Raw genomic sequence first — 20,000 nt, forward strand, 5'->3', positions numbered from 1 at the left:
TTGTATTGGAAAAAAATTGATAATGACGACTCAAAGAGTCAACATTTTGATGCAAAAACAATCTTAATAGTTTGTTAGCTTCTTACTTCCTACCATCTACTAATATTTCATTATAGTATTTCAATCTGTATCGCTTGACAAATTAAAAGTAATATATGGTGTTTCCATTATTTTTACTTCTAAGTGTACACATTATCGCACATCAGTGTGATGTGCACGAGTTATTACTGCATTAAGAGGTATATTAGTGTGATATATAAAAGTTAGAATAATTATTACTAGTTGTTGTTGGAGGAGCAGACGTCTCACTAGGTAGGTGGGGCGGGCGTCCCGGGGTGCGGGGCGCTGACCGAGGTGGTCACCGGGGCCGGCCCGCTCGAGGTCACCATGCTGCTGCCAAAGTTTTGCGGCGTCAATCTGGACAAGTGAGGTGGCAGGGATGGTGGCGTCCTCTGGGGCAGCGAGAGCGAGTGTTGGACGGGGGGCAGAAGAGGGCGGGCAGAGTGGAGCGAGGAGCTGCCGCCCCTCGGCACCACGGCCGTGACCTTGAGCGAGCCCTCGGGCGCTTGGCGACGATGGTAGACGCTGCGGTGGTTCCTGAGGCTGTTGTTGGAGCCATAGTACTTGTGACAGAACTCGCACTGCCAGGGCGTGACCTCGGCTCGGCCACCCCCCGACCCCCCGCCTCCCGCCCGCCCATACTCGCCACGCCCACCACCATAGTCGCCACCCATGTAGCGCACCACCACGCCGCCAGCCCCTGCAAGTGACCAGACACACCTCAGTACCGCCGCACCAACCTCAATCACCCGCCCTCACCACCAGCAACCCGCTGGCTCGCATGCACCAATACAATATAATGCTCTTACCATTCACTGCCTCCAGTCTTACCAGGTATAAAGTTTGGGAATTATTGTGGATTTGTTTGGTATACATAGACAAATTAAGTTGATCAATTTATTGTTGAGGTAGGACTAGAGCTACACTAGCATCGTTACAAAGCAGTCTACGTGTTACACACCAAAGTTAGCACAGCTTGCTAAGCCGACTAGTAACCTAACTGCGTTAAACACGCATGCATCATCATTGGCTTCTCATGTAAATTATAATTTAAAAATAAATGAGAACTTTTGAAGTCTTAAATATATAAAATAATCTTGCATAAAAGTATAGGACTTGTATTTTTACATCTGTTGTTAATATAGACAAAAACATTTGAACATAAATCTGAGGTTCAATGGCATTATCATCAGCTGCGTCATGAAGACACATGTATAGGAATTGCTTTTGGCAGAGAAGCGTTACAACATGGCACTTGTAGCCCACGCGGGCCGGACAGGACAAGAGCGGCGGCGGCGGCGGCGTAACAGCGGCGGCGGCTCACACCTATCAAGTGTTTTCCTTGTCACGCTCCAGAATCCTCTGGAACCCTCGTGCATTCCAGGACTGTTCCCGGTGGTAGACGCTCTTGTGCTTTTTGAGGGAATTCCAGGTGGAGTACTTCTTGAAGCAGAAAGGACACTGAAGAGCATGGGCGTGGGCATGCGGGCGTGGGCGGGAGTGGAGGCGGAGGTGGGCGGGGAGTTGAGTGCGTGACACCACAGCCCGACACAAGGGACACGCCACTGCTCCCGAGCCCGCCTCTCCTGCAAACAGAAAACAGCCTCGTCAGCCCACCTGGTGCCAACCTGCGACGCCGCCGCCCGCGCCCACCACCTCCCCACCTCTCCCCCTCACCAAGCCCGCCACCCTCACCGCTCTCACAGGGGACCTTGGTGAGGGGAGGGAGGTAGAATGTGTTGAGGTTGTTGCTGCTGTTGCTGCTGGCGGTGCTTGATGCTCATATGCACACGGTAAGAATTCTGTGAAGCATACACCTTGTTGCAGAGGGAGCAGGTGAAGGTGCGGCGCACTTCCGTGTGAACGTCGCGCATGTGCACCTGCAGGGCATACTTGGAGGAAAGTGTTTTGCCGCACACATCACATTGGCGCCGGCCGTACCATCCACCTGCAACAAAGTGGGCGGTGAGCGCCGGCTGCTGCTTCCTGTGCCTCCCTCCACCTCACCCTACGCCGCCACACAACGCGCACCCCACCAACGCCACTCTTGTCCTACTGGACACAATCTACTATATCTATTAACTTTTTTAATGCTTTAATATCCTTCTCTCTACAAGTTATGAAGCCTTATATACACATTAGCCATATAAAACATTATAAACGGGCTTTTCGACACTAAAATGAAACTAGCATCATATTCGCACTAATTTATTTGAAATACTGCGCTATAATACACGACTAGTTCTATAAAGTTACTGTGGAAGCGCTACTATATGGTTCACAATTTGGCAAATGAAGAACCCTATAAACAACCAGTTGTGGTTACTGCACAGCATGTACTTATCCGCACCATTTACACTTGCTACACATCATCTCACACTACACCAAACTTAAACGTGTATCAAATATCCTGCCACGCTGAGGCGACTCCTCCTCCCCCCGTTAGCACCGTGTGAGGGAGCACAAGCCTGAGGGCACGTATTATGGTCACCAGCCGACCACAACATAACGGTGGCCACCTCCAGAGTCAACAACACCCCACTACCCGATACTCACTTCCGCTCACAACCCAAGTCAACGACCCGCCGCCTATAACCTATAGTGACCTGCTTACATAAGGTCTACAACACCACGGCTAAAATGTATAGAGTGGCGGGATGTAGATGACTCGACAGTCATCATCACGCTAAATCGTAGTCCATCTCCATCACAAGACAAGATGCAAAAATATAAACACGAGGCACTAGCGCTATCACAAGCCTCGACGCACGCCCGCGCCCGCCCGCCACCATTTCCTCCTAGGTGTCATTCTCTTAAGGCAATACCACCTTCCCCTACCTAGAGACCACCTGACACCCTCCTACAATCTGTTCCATCCCTGCCACGTGTCCCTCCCACATACTGACCCTCAACCTACATCTTTAAAAGTATTTACAATGTGTTGGTTGTTTCACTTCCCCAACAACATTTAGAGTAATTTTCCTTGTCAAATAAAAGGGATGACAAGTCACGAATCAAATAAAAAAAAAATGCGACGAAAGTGTAAGGAATCTTCCTTACACTTCTAGAGAGAGCCTAAGACGCGAAGGGTTCCTCCTGGGGAGTCTAATACCACATCTCTTCTTGGGAGAACGTGAGCACTGCGATTTGGCGGCTCCCTACGCGATCCTTTTCTCCAGCTTGTGCCTGATTATTCAGAGAGGACGAGGAAATAAAAGATGCAACGATAGCAAAAGAAGGCTCGAGGTGAACAATATTAAAAGTGGAACGTGTAGTCTTTAAAACCTTCAAGGCAGGTTTTAAAGATCCAAAATTAATCTTAAGTACTTAGGCCTGCAACGTGACAAAAATAACGCCAACTCTCCACAAACTGACATTATCTTCTTTCTTCACTACCCAGAACCCTCTCCAGGTATGCCCAAATACCACACAACACTAGTTATTAATAACATTTCTGGCCCCGATGTCAACTACCTCTCACCCTGGACACGCCCAACCAACCATTCAGCAAACCACACTAGCACACAACCACAGTCACCCGCCGCACTCTCACCAATTGTAACACAAGTATCGCCAAAAATCTCATCACATTAGCCTCATGCCTCACAGGAGTGTCGAAACAGCGTACGGAGTTAACTTTTCCTTCTCTTTACAACTGCATCAAGAAAGCTCACTGACACACTTCTAATACTTGACTTCTAATTTTACTAGCAAAGTACCTTGTGCAAGTGGGTGTTGAGCACGCACACATAACAACAACAAAGGTAACTGCAGAAGGTCTATTGGCCCACACGAGGCAGCTCCTATTTATAACCACCCAATTCCACTCATATATATATATATATATATATATATATATATATATATATGCCAAACGACGACATTCACAACACCAATGACTAGTAACTGTGTTAATCACAAGCTATAACTATCCACCGTCTTAACAGGTAGCCATATACCTATATAATTAGTAGATTATAAACATTACCCCTCCAACAAAGTCACTATCATAGAACCTATGCTGTCACTGAACTATTTACCATTTTACAAACGTTTCGGCGGCTTGTCAACTAAACCCTTTCCTCACAATATCCATCAGGTAAACTAGTCAGAAACCACGACCACCAAATGCATCTATCATTGGTATTGACCATCCACTGCATTAATCATGTTATGACCTTAAACGACATTATTACATATCATGACCTTCAACATCACAAACTATGACCCTACTCTACATCTATCACAAACCATGACCCTTCTCTAAAGTCTATCACAAGCCATGACACCTCTAACGTCTATCACAAACCATGACCCTTCTCTAACGTCTATCACAAGCCATGACCCTCCTCTAACGCCTATCACAAACCATGACCCTCCTCTAACGTCTATCACAAACCATAACCCTCCTCTAACGTCTATCACAAACCATGACCCTCCTCTAACGCCTATCACAAACCATGACCCTCCTTTAACGTCTATCACAAACCATGACCCCTCCTCTAACGTCTATCACAAACCATGACCCTCCTCTAACGTCTATCACAAACCACGTCATCAATGACAACCAAATACCATCCGCTTCACAAGGGGACAAAACAATCCATTGCCAAGCTCCCCGACCTGCGTGACAACCATGGCTGACGCAGAGGTTACCACTGTATCACCCATCAACACCCACTGCATTCCACGATATCACCAACATTGTCGTCTCATTAGCTATCACCTATCACAGCCCTGTAATGCAACAATCACTGCCACGCAATCCAATTAACACGGACAAATTTAACGCAACAATCACCCGCCAATTAACACACACACACACACAAATCACAGTCACGCGATGATCTAATTAGCCCCCCATTCAGCAAATATGTCAATCACAGCCATTCAATGCATCAATCACCATTTTGCAAAGTACAACTTACTATCATGCATGGTGAACGCCATAACGGTAGACAGCCAGACTCTTGCCACCATCGTCACGCAATAGTACTTCCCTGCCCTGCCACCCTACAAGACATTTTGACCAAGAGTCGTGCCCTAGCGCTCACTCTTTGGCCAAGAGTCGTGCCCTAGCGCTCACTCTTTGGCCAAGAATCGTGCCCTAGCGCTCACTCTTTGATCAAGAGTCGTGCCCTAGCGCTCACTCTTTGACCAAGAGTCGTGCCCTAGCACTCACTCTTTGACCAAGAGTCGTGCCCTAGCGCTCACTCTTTGACCAAGAGTCGTGCCCTAGCGCTCACTCTTTGACCAAGAGTCGTGCCCTAGCGCTCACTCTTTGACCAAGAGTCGTCGCCTAGTATCAACGTCACCTTATCAGTATTAGGAGAGTCGTGCCGTAAATATTATCACGTGACACGACGACGTCATGAAGTCAGCCGTGCATGTGGGCGTGCAGGTCGCAGCCTCCACTACGAGGTCATGAAGGTAAACCATTCATCTCCTCACCGACACATCGCTCTACTATACACGTTCTACTTTACAATAAAATTTGCTTGATATCGATACGCTACCACATGGTTACACTCACAATACAAATGCCATTGGTGTATTTAGTATACATATTGCTGTATAAAATAGCTACCATTCAAATATCCTAAACCAATAGATCACAGTCAAATCTTTGATAATATACTCCCATCTCGTCAACAATCACCTTACCATAATTTCCTTAACTATACAATTGTGTGGAAAATAACTACCACTCTGGTATCCTTACCCAATAAATCACAGTCAAAGCCATCATTATCAATATTATCACTACCACCTGGCAGCTCTCACGAGAAGGGCCACATGGCTCTGCTCCTACACCGTCACCCCCACACACACAGCCCCGCTCCTGTGCCAGGTAAGTCCACTACGGGCTCACCATAGTCCGTGCTACTTGGAACTTGTTCAGAGTAGCTGAATCTATAACAACAACCACCGTCATCAGCTGAATCAAAACACCAAACAAACCCCCCCCTCCCCCAGCCATCTTCAGAGAGCCAAGAGTACTCCGAGACGTACTCTTATCACTTACTGTACATCCTTATCCCCTGTTGATTTACTGTACCCTTTTTTTGCTTCATAATTCAATGCATTCTACTACATAATTCCTCCCATTCTCGCCTGTCTCTAGTCCATTGTTCAATTCAGTTTCCAGAGTAGCATAATCAGCACAAAGGAGCAACTGAATAACAAACTATAAGAGACACGGGGGCTTGAGACTAATGTTGCATCCAGCCTCAAGCTCTACTGCTTTGTTGTGTTTCAAGTACCTAATAATAATAATAGAGCCTCCTGAATACATCCCTAAGACAGTATATCCCAGCAGCCCACTAAATATGTAAGAATAGCCTAATCAACGTCTTGCAAACCCTCAAACTACAAAATGAAGCATTTAAACAACGTAGTGTACCTACAAGTAGACTAAACAAACTTGGGCTATGTGTCCATGCAGTGTCCTCCTAGAACAATTGCAACATGAACATGTTCTTATGAAGTTTTCAAACTTCCTGAAATTACATATTAAATTTACCTACTTTAATGACTGGCATTTTAAGCTGCTGTAAGCTAGCATTTTATCGCCTCTGAACTCAAGTATGAAAGTTACTCCAAAACTACACATTCTATTACAGTACAGGATTGGAATAAAGAACCGACTAAAGACAAACAAACATAATGAATGTTTAAAAAAGCACAGCTTCTAAAATATTAAAAATATTAAGCTCTTCATGATGGATTTAACGTAGAAACGAATCTCTGAAAGCATTCAACACAAGCATGTTATCTGAAGATGTACACAGTACTTGACTAAAGCTTAATATAATCATTTCCCAAAAGTAGTTTGCTATTTAGCCCTGGCAAAAATGAGTATTTCCTCATCTTCCACAGGATCATTCACACCATAATGGCAAGCGAAGCGAACTTAAAAGGTTCATAATGCAGACAACCTATCTTCCGATCAAGTAACTTATAGATATGTATATGCATTTCCAAAGACAGATAGACACACACACACACACGGTGTATATGTATAAATGTATGTATGTATGTGTATATATATATATATATATATATATATATATATATATATATTATATATATATATATATATATATATATATATATATATTATATATATATATATATATATATATATATATATATATATATATATTATATATATATATATATATATATATATATATATATATATATATATAATATATATATGTACATATGTACTGTGTATATTATATACACACATATGTGTGTATATAATATACACAGTATATACTGTATATATAATATGACAGTGTCAGACCACAAAGGAAGAATTGAAACAGGAATTTCCTTAAGTATTTTCTTATTTAATAATACATCTTCAGAAGGATGTCAGTGAAGCTGAATGTATTATTAAATACAAAAGTACTTAAGGAAATTCCTGTTTCAATTCTTCCTTCGTGGTCTGACACACACACACACACACACACATATGTATACACACACACACACACACACACAGTAGTATATCTATAGCGGCCAGTTTCCTATTCCAGTGCCTTAGTGTCGCAATCCAGAGAGGAAATGCGCGCTATATCTTGGGCACGCACCCAATCTCTGAAAGAGCTGGATGAGGTCTTCGAACAGTGATTGTTGTGTGTGTGCGTGTGTTTTGAAAACTGTAGCAATGTAATATATATAGTATATAAATTATAACGTATTATAATAAATATACAAAAAAAAATCGTCATAAAGTACTTCACATTTCAAGAGATCTTACACCTGTAGGACAAATAAATTCCCAATATTATCATACTACTCTTCAGATGTGAATGGAATGCATAAAAAAAAAGCTTGCAACATATGCATCAACAATCAAGTCACTACAGCTTTACTGACTGTATCTTGCATATTATCAGAAGCAGCTTAGTTCTGAATGATGATGAGGTAGTTTAAATTTAAGTCAGAAATTTACCTGAACAGCAGTACAAGAAAGATTGGCCGGAATTGCAATTACATTTTTTAAAGAAACTTTGATGTGTTTACCTGTCTTATCCACCGTATAGTCACTCATATGAATTTAAGTGCATACATACTTTTCTCCGTCGATAATAAATTGATAAAAACTTGTATTTTTGTTACGAATCTACTTGAAAGTTATCATATGTACAGAATAAGTTTTCTCTATCTGCACACTATGAAAAACTTCAATTTTGGTTTAACATTTTCTTACAACAGTGTATGTATATTTGCTTGAATATTAGTGTAATGAGTCAACACCACACGACCCTGTGATGTAATACAAGTGTTTCATTAAGCACAGGCAGCCCAAGGTGCACGTGTACAACGGCTAGCAAAGGAGGCATTGCTCAACATACGGTTACAGTGCTCAAACCTAGTTTGTTCAACAGCCAATAGGAACACTAACTTCCCAGACATATTTCCATGCTTTAAACAGATTAAACCAGCATGGGTACATTTGTACAGCTACATCCTCTTCCCTGTGGGGTAGGTGTAACCAGGTTTGAGAGAGCATTTAACAGTATAGGAACAAGTTGAGGGCTCCTTTTTGTTATACACGCATTACGTGACTTAAAGGATTCTCAAAGGTAGGCCCCTGTGGTAGGTATAATGGTGCTTCTGCAAAGCGTTTTTAGTTTTGCATAGGCTGCCGCAGATTGAACAGCGGTACGGTTGTGTAAGCATATGACGATCCTCAATATGCCTTAGAAGGCTTTGGCGTGAGGACAGCATTTTCAAGCAATGAGGGCACTGCTGCTGCTGTTGTTGTTGTTGATGATGTTGAATTTGGAAGGACAACAGTGAAGAAGGACTGGTTGGTGTGGAGGGGGTAGTGCCTGTTGCTGACCGGCCTGAAAAACAAGAAAGAGGCCCAGGTCAGTCAGGTCACAAGGCCAGGCTTCCACGGCAACGCAATTACCAACTCATCCTACTTTCATATGGCCACTTTTGTAACTGTTTACTCCAGCCCTCCCACTTGTTCCTCACGTCTTGATTGCACAGTTGAGGCTATATTTAGAGTATAAAATACTGCTGCATTTGTGTGTGACATCAACTGAGATGAAGTGACGAAAAATAAAATTTATAAATATATAGTGCACACAAATTATTTTCTGATCTTCATAACTGCCATAACATTTGTGCATTTTAAGCCTTTTATTTTCTAAAATAGGATAACCCATGCCTATTAGTGCTGACTCATTACCATATTTCTTTACATGCATATTTTGCAATGAATTTCACCAATACCTATACAGTATATTGGTGAAAATTGTTTAAAAAAAATGAATAAAAAATAAATAAAAATTAGTAAATGGTTGTCAATATCAATTTTAAACCAGGGTTACATAAAACAACTCCTCCTATTTATATTGAGTATTTTATTGTATATTTCTACTGTACAAATACCCTGTACATGTGGGTTTGTGATTATGTTGTGTACGTTATTTCATTTAATATACATACATATATCTATATATATATGATCAACATACATACATTGTGGAGGTATATGACATGAGGTTTGCGTTTCCTGGCTGTCTTTGGCACCTAGGCACTAATGTTAGCAGTGACTAAAATAGCAATATCTATATAATTCTCTTTTGATCCCTCAATCTTGTACGGCAGTGGCATTTTTTTTTTTTATTTTTTTTTTTTTTTTTTTTTACAATTGAGGTCGGGATGGTTTATCATAATGTATTTGAAATGTGCTGAGGAATTAGTTTGAGATGAGAGGTAGATATGATTCTGGGATGCAATGCATCTCCAATGAGGTGATAATTGAGGCGTTAATACTGCAGGAAATGTGTGGACCCCTAGGGGCCATTCTCTGTCAGTGTTTTGGGTGGTACTTGAGAAGGTGTTGCCTGAGACCATTTTTGCTGGTGGTTTGCTTGCCACACAGCGTACAGTAAAATGCCATTTGTATGGGATTAAAGTGGACGTCCTGCTGGTGTACTTTAAGGTTGTATCTACGAGTGAAGCCTTTCCCACAAAGCTCACAAGGATATCTGGGGCGAGACTCCCTGAGATCCCCACTCAGCCACTCGTAGCCTGAAAAACGACAGTGGTGTGTGTTACTACCACGCTCAACTATTTCTGGATGACCCAGCTACACAACCTAGTCTACAGCTAGCCAAATCATGGCACAGAGCTACTAAGTGCTGGCTGGCTCCTAGTCTTATCAGGTCACAGTTGTATACTCCGATGGTAACGGTGCATATGCATTTTGAGAGCTTTCTGTGTGGCAGCAGAGCGGCCACATTCTCTGCACTTAAACACAGCATCTGGTCCGGTGAAGTGGGAGTCGCGTTGATGCACCTTAACAGAGTACCTGCGTGTAAACTCCTTTCCACACAGCTCACACACAAACTTCGATCCATGTGGCTTGGGCCAACAGGTGGGTGCTGCTGCTATCCCTGGCTGCCACAACCCTACACAGTCAAGGTCGCTGTTGTCACCACAGCCATCCCGGCCACCATCATGGATGAGGGGGGCCAGGGAGATTGTGCTGCCCACGGAGCCTGTAATGAGACACCACAGGGGTTACTGCTGCACGGTCAGGCGTGCAGGCGCGGATCATCCAGTGCCTGTGCGGTGGTAGCAGAGGTAGAAGGGTTTGTCTTGCTGGCTGGTTTGCGGTGGTAGTTACTCTTGTGAACTCGAAGCGTACTCAGATTTTTGAAAGATAGGCCACAAATCTCACATTTAGCACTGCCAAGGCCTGAGTGCTGGTCCCGCATGTGAACCTTCAGATTGTACACATTACTGAATGTACGACCACAAACTGAGCATTCATACCGGATCTGCCTGCGTTCACGGACCATGGGGAAAAAGCCCAAACCTGTAATGACAAAACAACACCCTTTACTATCTACAGCTATGACAAGAGTAGCGTCATGTGAGGGCATGCAAAGTAAGATGCAGGCATGTCAGGCAGCAGGCAGGTGGACTACGAAAGTCTACAGTCCCGTGACTTACTGGCAGCATGCTCTCACTCTACTGTGCCCTGACACTTGCCACCAACCTCTTAGAAAAGCTTAATTAAACTTGTCGGACCCCAGCTGTTGAAGGTTTCATCACGGTAATAACCCCTACTTCAAAATTTATAGCCAAACAAGAAGCCATACAAGACAGAAAAGCTCAAACTACAAATAATGACATTTCTCACACAGTGTCACTCACTGCCTTACAAGAGAGAGGGACCAGCTCTAGCACAAGGCATTGACAATGAGGCCGGCTTTAGCTTTCACCCGTATACCAAGCTCAAGAGACCTCTTGTTTACCCTTCTTGTAGACTCTTAAGCCACTTATGGACTCATCACCAACAACCATATACTGTACATCATATTCACCCTACATCCAAATTCACAAGGCCTTGGTGTTCACACACTCTTATCACTGTGCCAAGACCCATTTCACAAAATACACAAGGAGTATCATACAAAAATAAAAAATTAAATCTTTTAGCAGTTGAGATAATCTGAGGATACGAGCTTGCGATTTCCTCATCAAGCGCAAATAAACAATTTGTGTTCCATCCTAAAAGCACCATTTCATGCATACATCTAACTCTCACTGTCAGCTTAATAAGCACTTAGTGGACACGGTTTGCAAGCATGGCACTGGCCAATCCTACTGCATCCTGAGTGAGGTGCCGTCAGTTGACTTTGTTGCGGTGGTGCCTTTGTATGTGCATCCTCAGGCCCGACCGGGTTCTTGACACTTTATCGCACATGGCACATGGGAAGGGCCCATAGTTGAGATGTGCGTCTTTAAAGTGCACCCGTAGATTTCCAATGGACGTGTACGTTTTGCCACAGTATGGACAATGAAGTAAGCCCATATAGGAGCTGGCCCTGCCTGGAAAGAGACGGAAACCTTAATGTAGAGGTTGTGAAGGAGCAGGAAGATGGGGAAGGAGAGGGTGCTGGAGGTGTCTATGATTGCGATGCATGTGTACACGCAGTCCATTTACACTCTTAGAGAGCTTGTTGCATAGGTGGCAGATATAGGGCCCGTCCGTACCGTGCACATCACGTATATGTACACGCACATTGGATACACATGAGAACACTTTGCCACACAGCGGACATTGTGGGATCACTGACTGAAGTTGCTCACTGACATTTGATGGTGGAGGCCGGCCTGCAAAACGAGAAGACACTGCTGAAGGGACCTGTGTTTCAGACACATAACTTCACAGTCTAAAGCCTGCAATCTTCTGTCTCAGCACTACTGCACACATATATCACGACTAGAAGCAACAATTATACAGTGCTCTGCTACATTCAGCTATCACAAGCTATCACTACTATTCCACCCCATGTCCACAGACTACAAAATCACTGGTTATCACAACGCCTGTGATTCCTGTGAATGTGCACCCTCAATGCGTTCCTATTTTTGGCCGGCTTGTTGCAAATGGGGCACCAGACAGGGCCACATGCTGTGTGTATGTCCCTGATGTGGATGCGCAGGCTACCTGCGCAGGAGAATAGTTTCCAACAGTGAGGACATGGCAGGCCCGAGGATACAACACGGCCTGGAAAGAGACCAAAGGCCTTCTTAGTCTTGCAGATGGTTGATGCTGGTTTAATTACGATGGTGTCTCTGGATGTGCATTCTTAATCCTGACTGACTCTTTGAGGGTTTGTTGCAGTGGGGGCACCAATACGGGCCACTATTGTCATGGATGTCTCGGATGTGCGTGCGCAGGCTGCTAATGCACGAGAAGGTTTTCTTACAGAAGCTACACACAACGAACCCAATGTTTAGCCTTCCTGTAACAGAGAAGACAAGGGGCTCTTAATGACTGTTGGAGGTGGTTGGAGTGTGATGGTAAATGGTAGCTGCTGCTGTGGGGGTGCTAGCATGACTGTTACCCTTCACCTTTATGCCTGGGTGTTGCCTATAGGTGTGCGTCAACATCGAGTTCTTGGTGCGAAACACTTTTGCACACACTATGCACCTGAACTGGTAGTATATTCCAGAGTGCATGTCGGCTATGTGTTTTCGCAGGTTACTACGGTGCCTGATTACTTTACCACAATATGGGCAATACTGGCTTGAATCGTCTGAGGCCAGGCTGGGCCCTGCAAGAGTGAAAACATCCCACTTAGAATTTTAAAAGAAGCCAGTTTTTTTGTTTTTGTTTTTTTTTTAATTGACACAGCAACCATAGTATGGAAAAGTTTACTTTGAATGAAACACAAAATGGCTTCATCCATTTAATTGACAAATTTTACAGGACTGTAACATAACACTTATACAGTACAAAGGGAATTATTGCGTGTACAATTACATTACAGGATAAATATCCGTAAATGTCATTTCTGACTAGGAAATTAGATTGCAAATTGTCAAGTTATAAAGCACCATTGGAGATAAATACTCCTATCGAGAACATCACGAAGTGTTTACGTGGGCACTTGTTCTTCCATAGCTCAATATGCTATTCACATTTGCACCGGTAAGTGTCCAATAAATAAATAGCATTAGCAACCAACGCTGGATAAATGCAGTTTCTTTTAAAGAACTGTCATATTGCGAACACTGTCTTTCACTCTTTCCATTCTTCCTCCCCCTTTTAAAACTAATAATAATGATAAAAACAAAATCACTGTCTCTTTATGACTTCTTTTTCTTGATCATGTCACAGACTTTGATGGCCGGATGTGTCTCTAGGAGGTGTTTGGAGAATGAGCGGCGGCAAAACGTGCTAAAGTCACACACTGTACAACTGTAAGGCCGATTGAAGCGCACTTTGATCCCTCCTGAAACGGTAGGAAAAACCGGCAATCAGAGTCTGACCTCCAACAACATGGCCGTAGCACAATTATGTGTAATAATGTCATTGAGTTCCCCTCACCAGTCTGTGGTACTTGTGTTAGCTTTAATCGCAAGAAGCTTCAAGAAGGCTAAATAGAGCCTGGTTTCATTTTGATTTATGAACAAATTTAGCTTTCCTTCACACTATTTTCTGGACACACGATTCCTGCAGGAGGCACATAAGAGACTAAGGCTGAAAACCTTTGTCCATTTGATACTTTGCATGTCAGGGTTTTGCTTTTGCAATGAAAGTTTCGGGATTGGTGTTACTTGTGTCACAGTTCACTCTACACAGGTGCAACTGCCATTCACCTACCTGCACATTAAAACAGCAAGAGTTGTATTCAGTATCATCAGCAACATCTTAGATACCATCATTCATATTCAAACACAAATTGATGGAGCTCAATTCTTAAATTTTAACTTGTCTTGTTGTCCATGACTAATTTTCCTTAATATGTGGAGAACAATAATAAATAAACCAGCACTAATAACTCACTGTTTTAAGGCAGTTGCTAAAAGAAGCATTACCCCAAATTTGAGATATTACTTCTTTCTTAATAGTATTGTTAATATATATATATCAATTGGATACTACTGACCAAACACCATGACAGTATACAGAACTTAACTTGAGCTTATGCATTATAAATCAATGCCAATAATGTTTATGAGGCCCTGGTGTTTGGTAATGGCCCAACCTGAAGATAATGCAACAAAACAAAGACCACAAGGTTCCCAAGAGAAGAAAAGAACTACAATAAGTCAATACAACCCTAATCCACATGGTCTTTTATAAGACAAATTACTAACCCCAATATTTTCTTTCAACAAAAAAAAAAAAAAAAAAAGTGGGGGTGGGAGGGACAAGAAGAACAATGACAATGACCACCAAAATACTACATCCTAAGCTAAGCAAGACAAAATAAAATAAAAACAAAGAAAAACAAGAGATGATTGGGCCATTTAACACTACGTAAATAAAAAGTACAATAAGAACTGAATATTCAGGTAATAAATATTCAATTCATATCAATTAATATTCAAGCACTCAAAACGATCAGTAAAGGGGCAAAATATACTGTAGTACAGTACAAATATATCAATACTCTATCAAACAGTATTTACAGTACTTAATTAACAAGACTGAATAGATTTAATAATTTGTTCATATTATGCCCATTTACTATTAATAATTTTAACTTACTAAAGAATGACTGAAAACCACTTATGTTTGAATCTTATTTTATTAACTTCTTAACTTTATTAATAGACAATAGTTAGAATTCTTGATTTTTAAATTAACAAATGAATTGGTTTTCAGTCTTTCAACTGGAACTTCACAGCCTTTTAATTTAGTTAAAAGCACACTGAGTGGGGTGTAGAGAGGAAGCAAAAACAACGTTAATGTGGGGAAGAGAACAACTCAGCTTTAACTCTATGCCTTATAAAATTACATTATAAAAGTGATTTCAACAGATTAATCACAATCATAATTATGATACAGTATTTGGCAGACTGTGAAACTCCAAGTAGAGGCTTAACAGGAGGCATCTGGTACATACCTTGGCTGGCATCTTGACTAGCAGCACCTTGTGACATTGAAGGGCCCGGCAGAGCCGAGATCCCAGGAGGAAGGCCTAAGGAAGACACCACAGGCACCCATTAAAGTAGCGGCAAAGATTTAAGTGCCAAAACACATCTCACCACTTCATCATTTAATTTCTAGTTAAGTCCAGACAAAATTACATCACAAAACCCTCTTAATATCATCACAACTTCCCAAAATTTTCAATTGCAGCTTGAGAAAGTTTTCAAGAAATCATAAGCATATTCTTATCCTGCTTACTACCACATCTCCTTCCATGCCCGTCTAAATGGCTTCGTCAAAATACGTAAATCTAACTATCCCACATGACCTACTACCTGCAAGCTTCCCAAGTTACACACTAAAATCTCCAGGTGCTCTATTCACCTTCACATATCCAGTAATATACCCACTAGACCACAACTGACTGTTTAAAAACTTGGAAGTTTGTTAGACTTTTAACATAATTGCAAACAGCACACGGCTGCCACCAGGCACAGATAATTTTCATCAAATCTATTCACTATGCGTGGAAATGCGAGTATCATTTGTGTGACAAGACTTGAATAGGCCCCAAATTATATGCATCTGTTTCTCTCTGATGCATTCACACATATATAAATTACACACACACACACACATATATATAATATATAAACATATACACTCATGGATGTGTATATATACACATCTATGGGTGTGTATATATAAACATCTATGAATGTGTATATATACACATTTAGGAAGAGCTGGATAAGGTCTTCAAACAGTGATTGTTATGTAAGAATGTAGGTAACTGCAGAAGACTTTGAGCATTGCATAGTAAGCTTAAGTAACTATAGCCTAAGCCATAGTGCATTCTGGCTACTAAGAACAATACTGTACATTATATATATATATATATATGAATGAAAACTCACACCCCAGAAGTGACTCGAACCCATACTCCCAGAAGCAACGCAACTGATGGTCAAGCGGATTAAGGCGCCCTGTAGTTACCAGTTGCGTTGCTTCTGGGAGTATGGGTTCGAGTCACTTCTGGGGTGTGAGTTTTCATTCGCATATAGTCCTGGGGACCATTCAGGCTTGTTCGCATTTGTGTTCCTCACGTGTGCCCCAAAGAATGAGGTGATTTGGTGAAATGATATGCCCAAGATTACCATCCGAGTTGCCGTCGGGGAAGTGGCTCAAATAGCCTCGGCTATCACTTCCTTTGACGGCCGTGATGGTCAAGCGGATTAAGGCGCCCTGTAGTTACCAGTTGCGTTGCTTCTGGGAGTATGGGTTCGAGTCACTTCTGGGGTGTGAGTTTTCATTCGCATATAGTCCTGGGGACCATTCAGGCTTGTTCGCATTTGTGTTCCTCACGTGTGCCCCAAAGAATGAGGTGATTTGGTGAAATGCTATGCCCAAGATTACCATCCGAGTTGCCGTCGGGGAAGTGGCTCAAATAGCCTCGGCTATCACTTCCTTTGACGGCCGTGATGGTCAAGCGGATTAAGGCGCCCTGTAGTTACCAGTTGCGTTGCTTCTGGGAGTATGGGTTCGAGTCACTTCTGGGGTGTGAGTTTTCATTCGCATATAGTCCTGGGGACCATTCAGGCTTGTTCGCATATATATATATATATATATATATATATATATATATATATATATATATATATATATATATATATATATATATATATATATATATATATATATATATATATATATATATATATATATATATATATATATATATATATATATATATATGTCGTACCTAATAGCCAGAACGCACTTCTCAGCCTACTATGCAAGGCCCGATTTGCCTAATAAGCCAAGTTTTCCTGAATTAATATATTTTCTCTAATTTTTTTCTTATGAAATGATAAAGCTACCCATTTCATTAAGTATGAGGTAAATTTTTTTTTATTGAAGTTAAAATTAACGTAGATATATGACCGAACCTAACCAACCCTACCTAACCTAACCTATCTTTATAGGTTAGCTTAGGTTAGGTAGCCGAAAAAGTTAGGTTAGGTAGGTTAGGTAGTCGAAAAAACATTAATTCGTGAAAACTTGCCTTATTAGGCAAATCGGGCCTTGCATAGTAGGCTCAGAAGTGCGTTCTGGCTACTAGGTACGACATATATATATATATATATATATATATATATATATGTCGTACCTAGTAGCCAGAACTCACTTCTCAGCCTACTATTCAAGGCCCGATTTGCCTAATAAGCCAAGTTTTCCTGAATTAATATATTTACTATAATTTTTTTCTTATGAAATGATAAAGCTACCCTTTTCACTATGTATGAGGTCAATTTTTTTTTATTGGAGTTAAAATTAACGTAGATATATGACCGAACCTAACCAACCCTACCTAACCTAACCTAACCTATATATATAGGTAAGGTTAGGTTAGGTAGCCAAAAAAAGTTAGGTTAGGTTAGGTTAGGTAGGTTAGGTAGACGAAAAAACATTAATTCATGAAAACTTGGCTTATTAGGCAAATCGGGCCTTGCATAGTAGGCTGAGAAGTGAGTTCTGGCTACTAGGTACGACATATATATATATATATATATATATATATTTAAAATTCTTATATATATAAAACTTATATATTTAAAATATATAATATATATTTTCAGTTGCATATATGTCTGGAGACTGTTCAGGTTTGTTCGCATTTGTGTGTTCCTCATGTGTGCCTCAAAGAATGAGGTGATATGATAAAATACCATGCCTGCCCATGATTACCATCAGAGTGACGGCGGGGGGGGGGGGGGGGGGGGGGGGGGGGGAATTAGCCACAAAACGACCATCCTCTTTTGTCTGGTCGTGTTGGTCGAGTGGTTAAGGAGGCAACAGGTTGGTTACCGAAAAGTTGTTCAGTGTCAACCAATATTTTTTGACTAGTTGTATATAAAAAGGGCTGCAATTGGCCCAAGTTTCGTACTTCAGCGTAAATAGAAAGGGAGATTTTTTTCAACGTTTTTTTTGCACATTTTCAAGTCTGAATAAACGCACGTTTCAAATATAATTATTCTGTGACACTTTTCTGACACATTAGCATATAATAAAGGATCTGTAGATAGATAATTTCCAAAACATCTTTAGTTTTCCTAATACAATTTTTCAAAGTTCCCACAAAAAATTATGCAAATATGGCATGTTTATTGCTATTATAACTATCCCACATGACCTACTACCCACATGCGATATGCAAATATGGCATGTTTATTGCTATTATAAAATCAATAAATGAACTTAGAGAAAAAAGCTATCTCCAAAATTTAGACACATGCACACTACATATACTGTGTAAGTTTCATGTAAATTGAATAAAAAATGAAAAAGTTATTTGAACATTTATGTTAATTAAAAAAAAACACAGCAAATAATAAGAGTCTAAGGTTCTAAAATCTGTGGCCGAGGTTGACATCAACCAATTTTCTCCAAAATTGGCACCCCTACAGATAGGCTTAGGTGCAGTCAGGTATATAAATTTCAAGCAAATCGTCCGACAAAAAAAAAAAAAAAAAAAAAAATCTAATTTTTTTAACTTAATTTTTTTCCAATTAAACTAATTACAATATTTGTTTAATATATGCTATTGTGAGAGCAAAGAGTCATAGATATGATTTTAGTTGACACTTTTGTTTGATAATCGTTTTTGACCATTTTGGAATAATTTTGACATCTACTTCAATATTTTTTTCTCCCTTCCTATTTATGCTACGATGCTGAAACTTGGACCAGATGAAACACTTTTCATATGCAACTTACCAAAAAAGTTTGATTGAAATCGAACAAGTTTTCATTTATTGCATTTTTGGGGCAAACTGGAACCAAATGCCCCCTTAAGGTGTCCTATACGCCAGATGCAGAGTGCTCCTTACAGTATGGGTTAGAGTCACTTTTGGGGGGTGAGTTTTCAGTTGCATATATGCCTGGAGACCATTCAGGCTTGTTCGCATATATATATAAATATATATACATATAAATATATATATAAATATATATACATATATATACATATATATATATACATATAAATATATATACATATATATATACATATATATATATATACATATAAATATATATACATATATATATACTAGTATATTTTGGTAGCAGTCTTTCCTGTAGACATATATTATTAAATATGACCGAAAAAGTAAGATTAATAATTCTAACACGAATTTTCTCAATCTTTCGTACATTTCGTTTCACTGTTGGAGGTAAATCAAAAATCAATTCTCCAAAATTCATTTTTATTTCTAGTCTAGAAATAAAACTAGAAATAAAAATGAATTTTGGAGAATTGATTTTTGATTTACCTCTAACAGTGAAACGAAATGTACGAAAGATTGAGAAAATTCGTGTTAGAATTATTAATCTTACTTTTTTGGTCATATTTAATAATATATATACACACACACACACACACACACACACACACATATATATATATATATATATATATATATATATATATATATATATATATATA

The 20,000-nt window shown here is 40.6% G+C and overlaps 1 protein-coding gene across 37 annotated transcripts in view; it reads right to left on the bottom strand.

The window, feature by feature from the left end:
• Positions 1-20,000, bottom strand: part of LOC123747756 (protein bric-a-brac 2) — a 190,803-nt gene that overhangs the window by 126,231 nt on the left and 44,572 nt on the right. For 24 of the 37 annotated variants that reach the window (XR_011229512.1, XR_011229511.1, XM_069330566.1 and 21 more), the window contains exon 5: positions 15,468-15,542. Coding sequence is in view for 35 of the 37 variants with exons in the window: in XM_069330566.1 (XP_069186667.1) it covers positions 15,468-15,542 (75 nt within the window). In the remaining 2 variants the exon portion in view is untranslated. Of the gene's footprint in view, positions 761-943; positions 2,009-7,495; positions 8,925-9,432; positions 13,167-13,288; positions 13,848-15,467; positions 15,543-20,000 lie in introns of those variants that run through there. The other 13 variants (XM_069330584.1, XM_069330586.1, XM_069330587.1 and 10 more) reach the window with 11 other exon arrangements.

This window comes from Procambarus clarkii, chromosome 24, assembly GCF_040958095.1.
Source record: "Procambarus clarkii isolate CNS0578487 chromosome 24, FALCON_Pclarkii_2.0, whole genome shotgun sequence".
Lineage (NCBI taxonomy): Eukaryota > Metazoa > Arthropoda > Malacostraca > Decapoda > Cambaridae > Procambarus > Procambarus clarkii.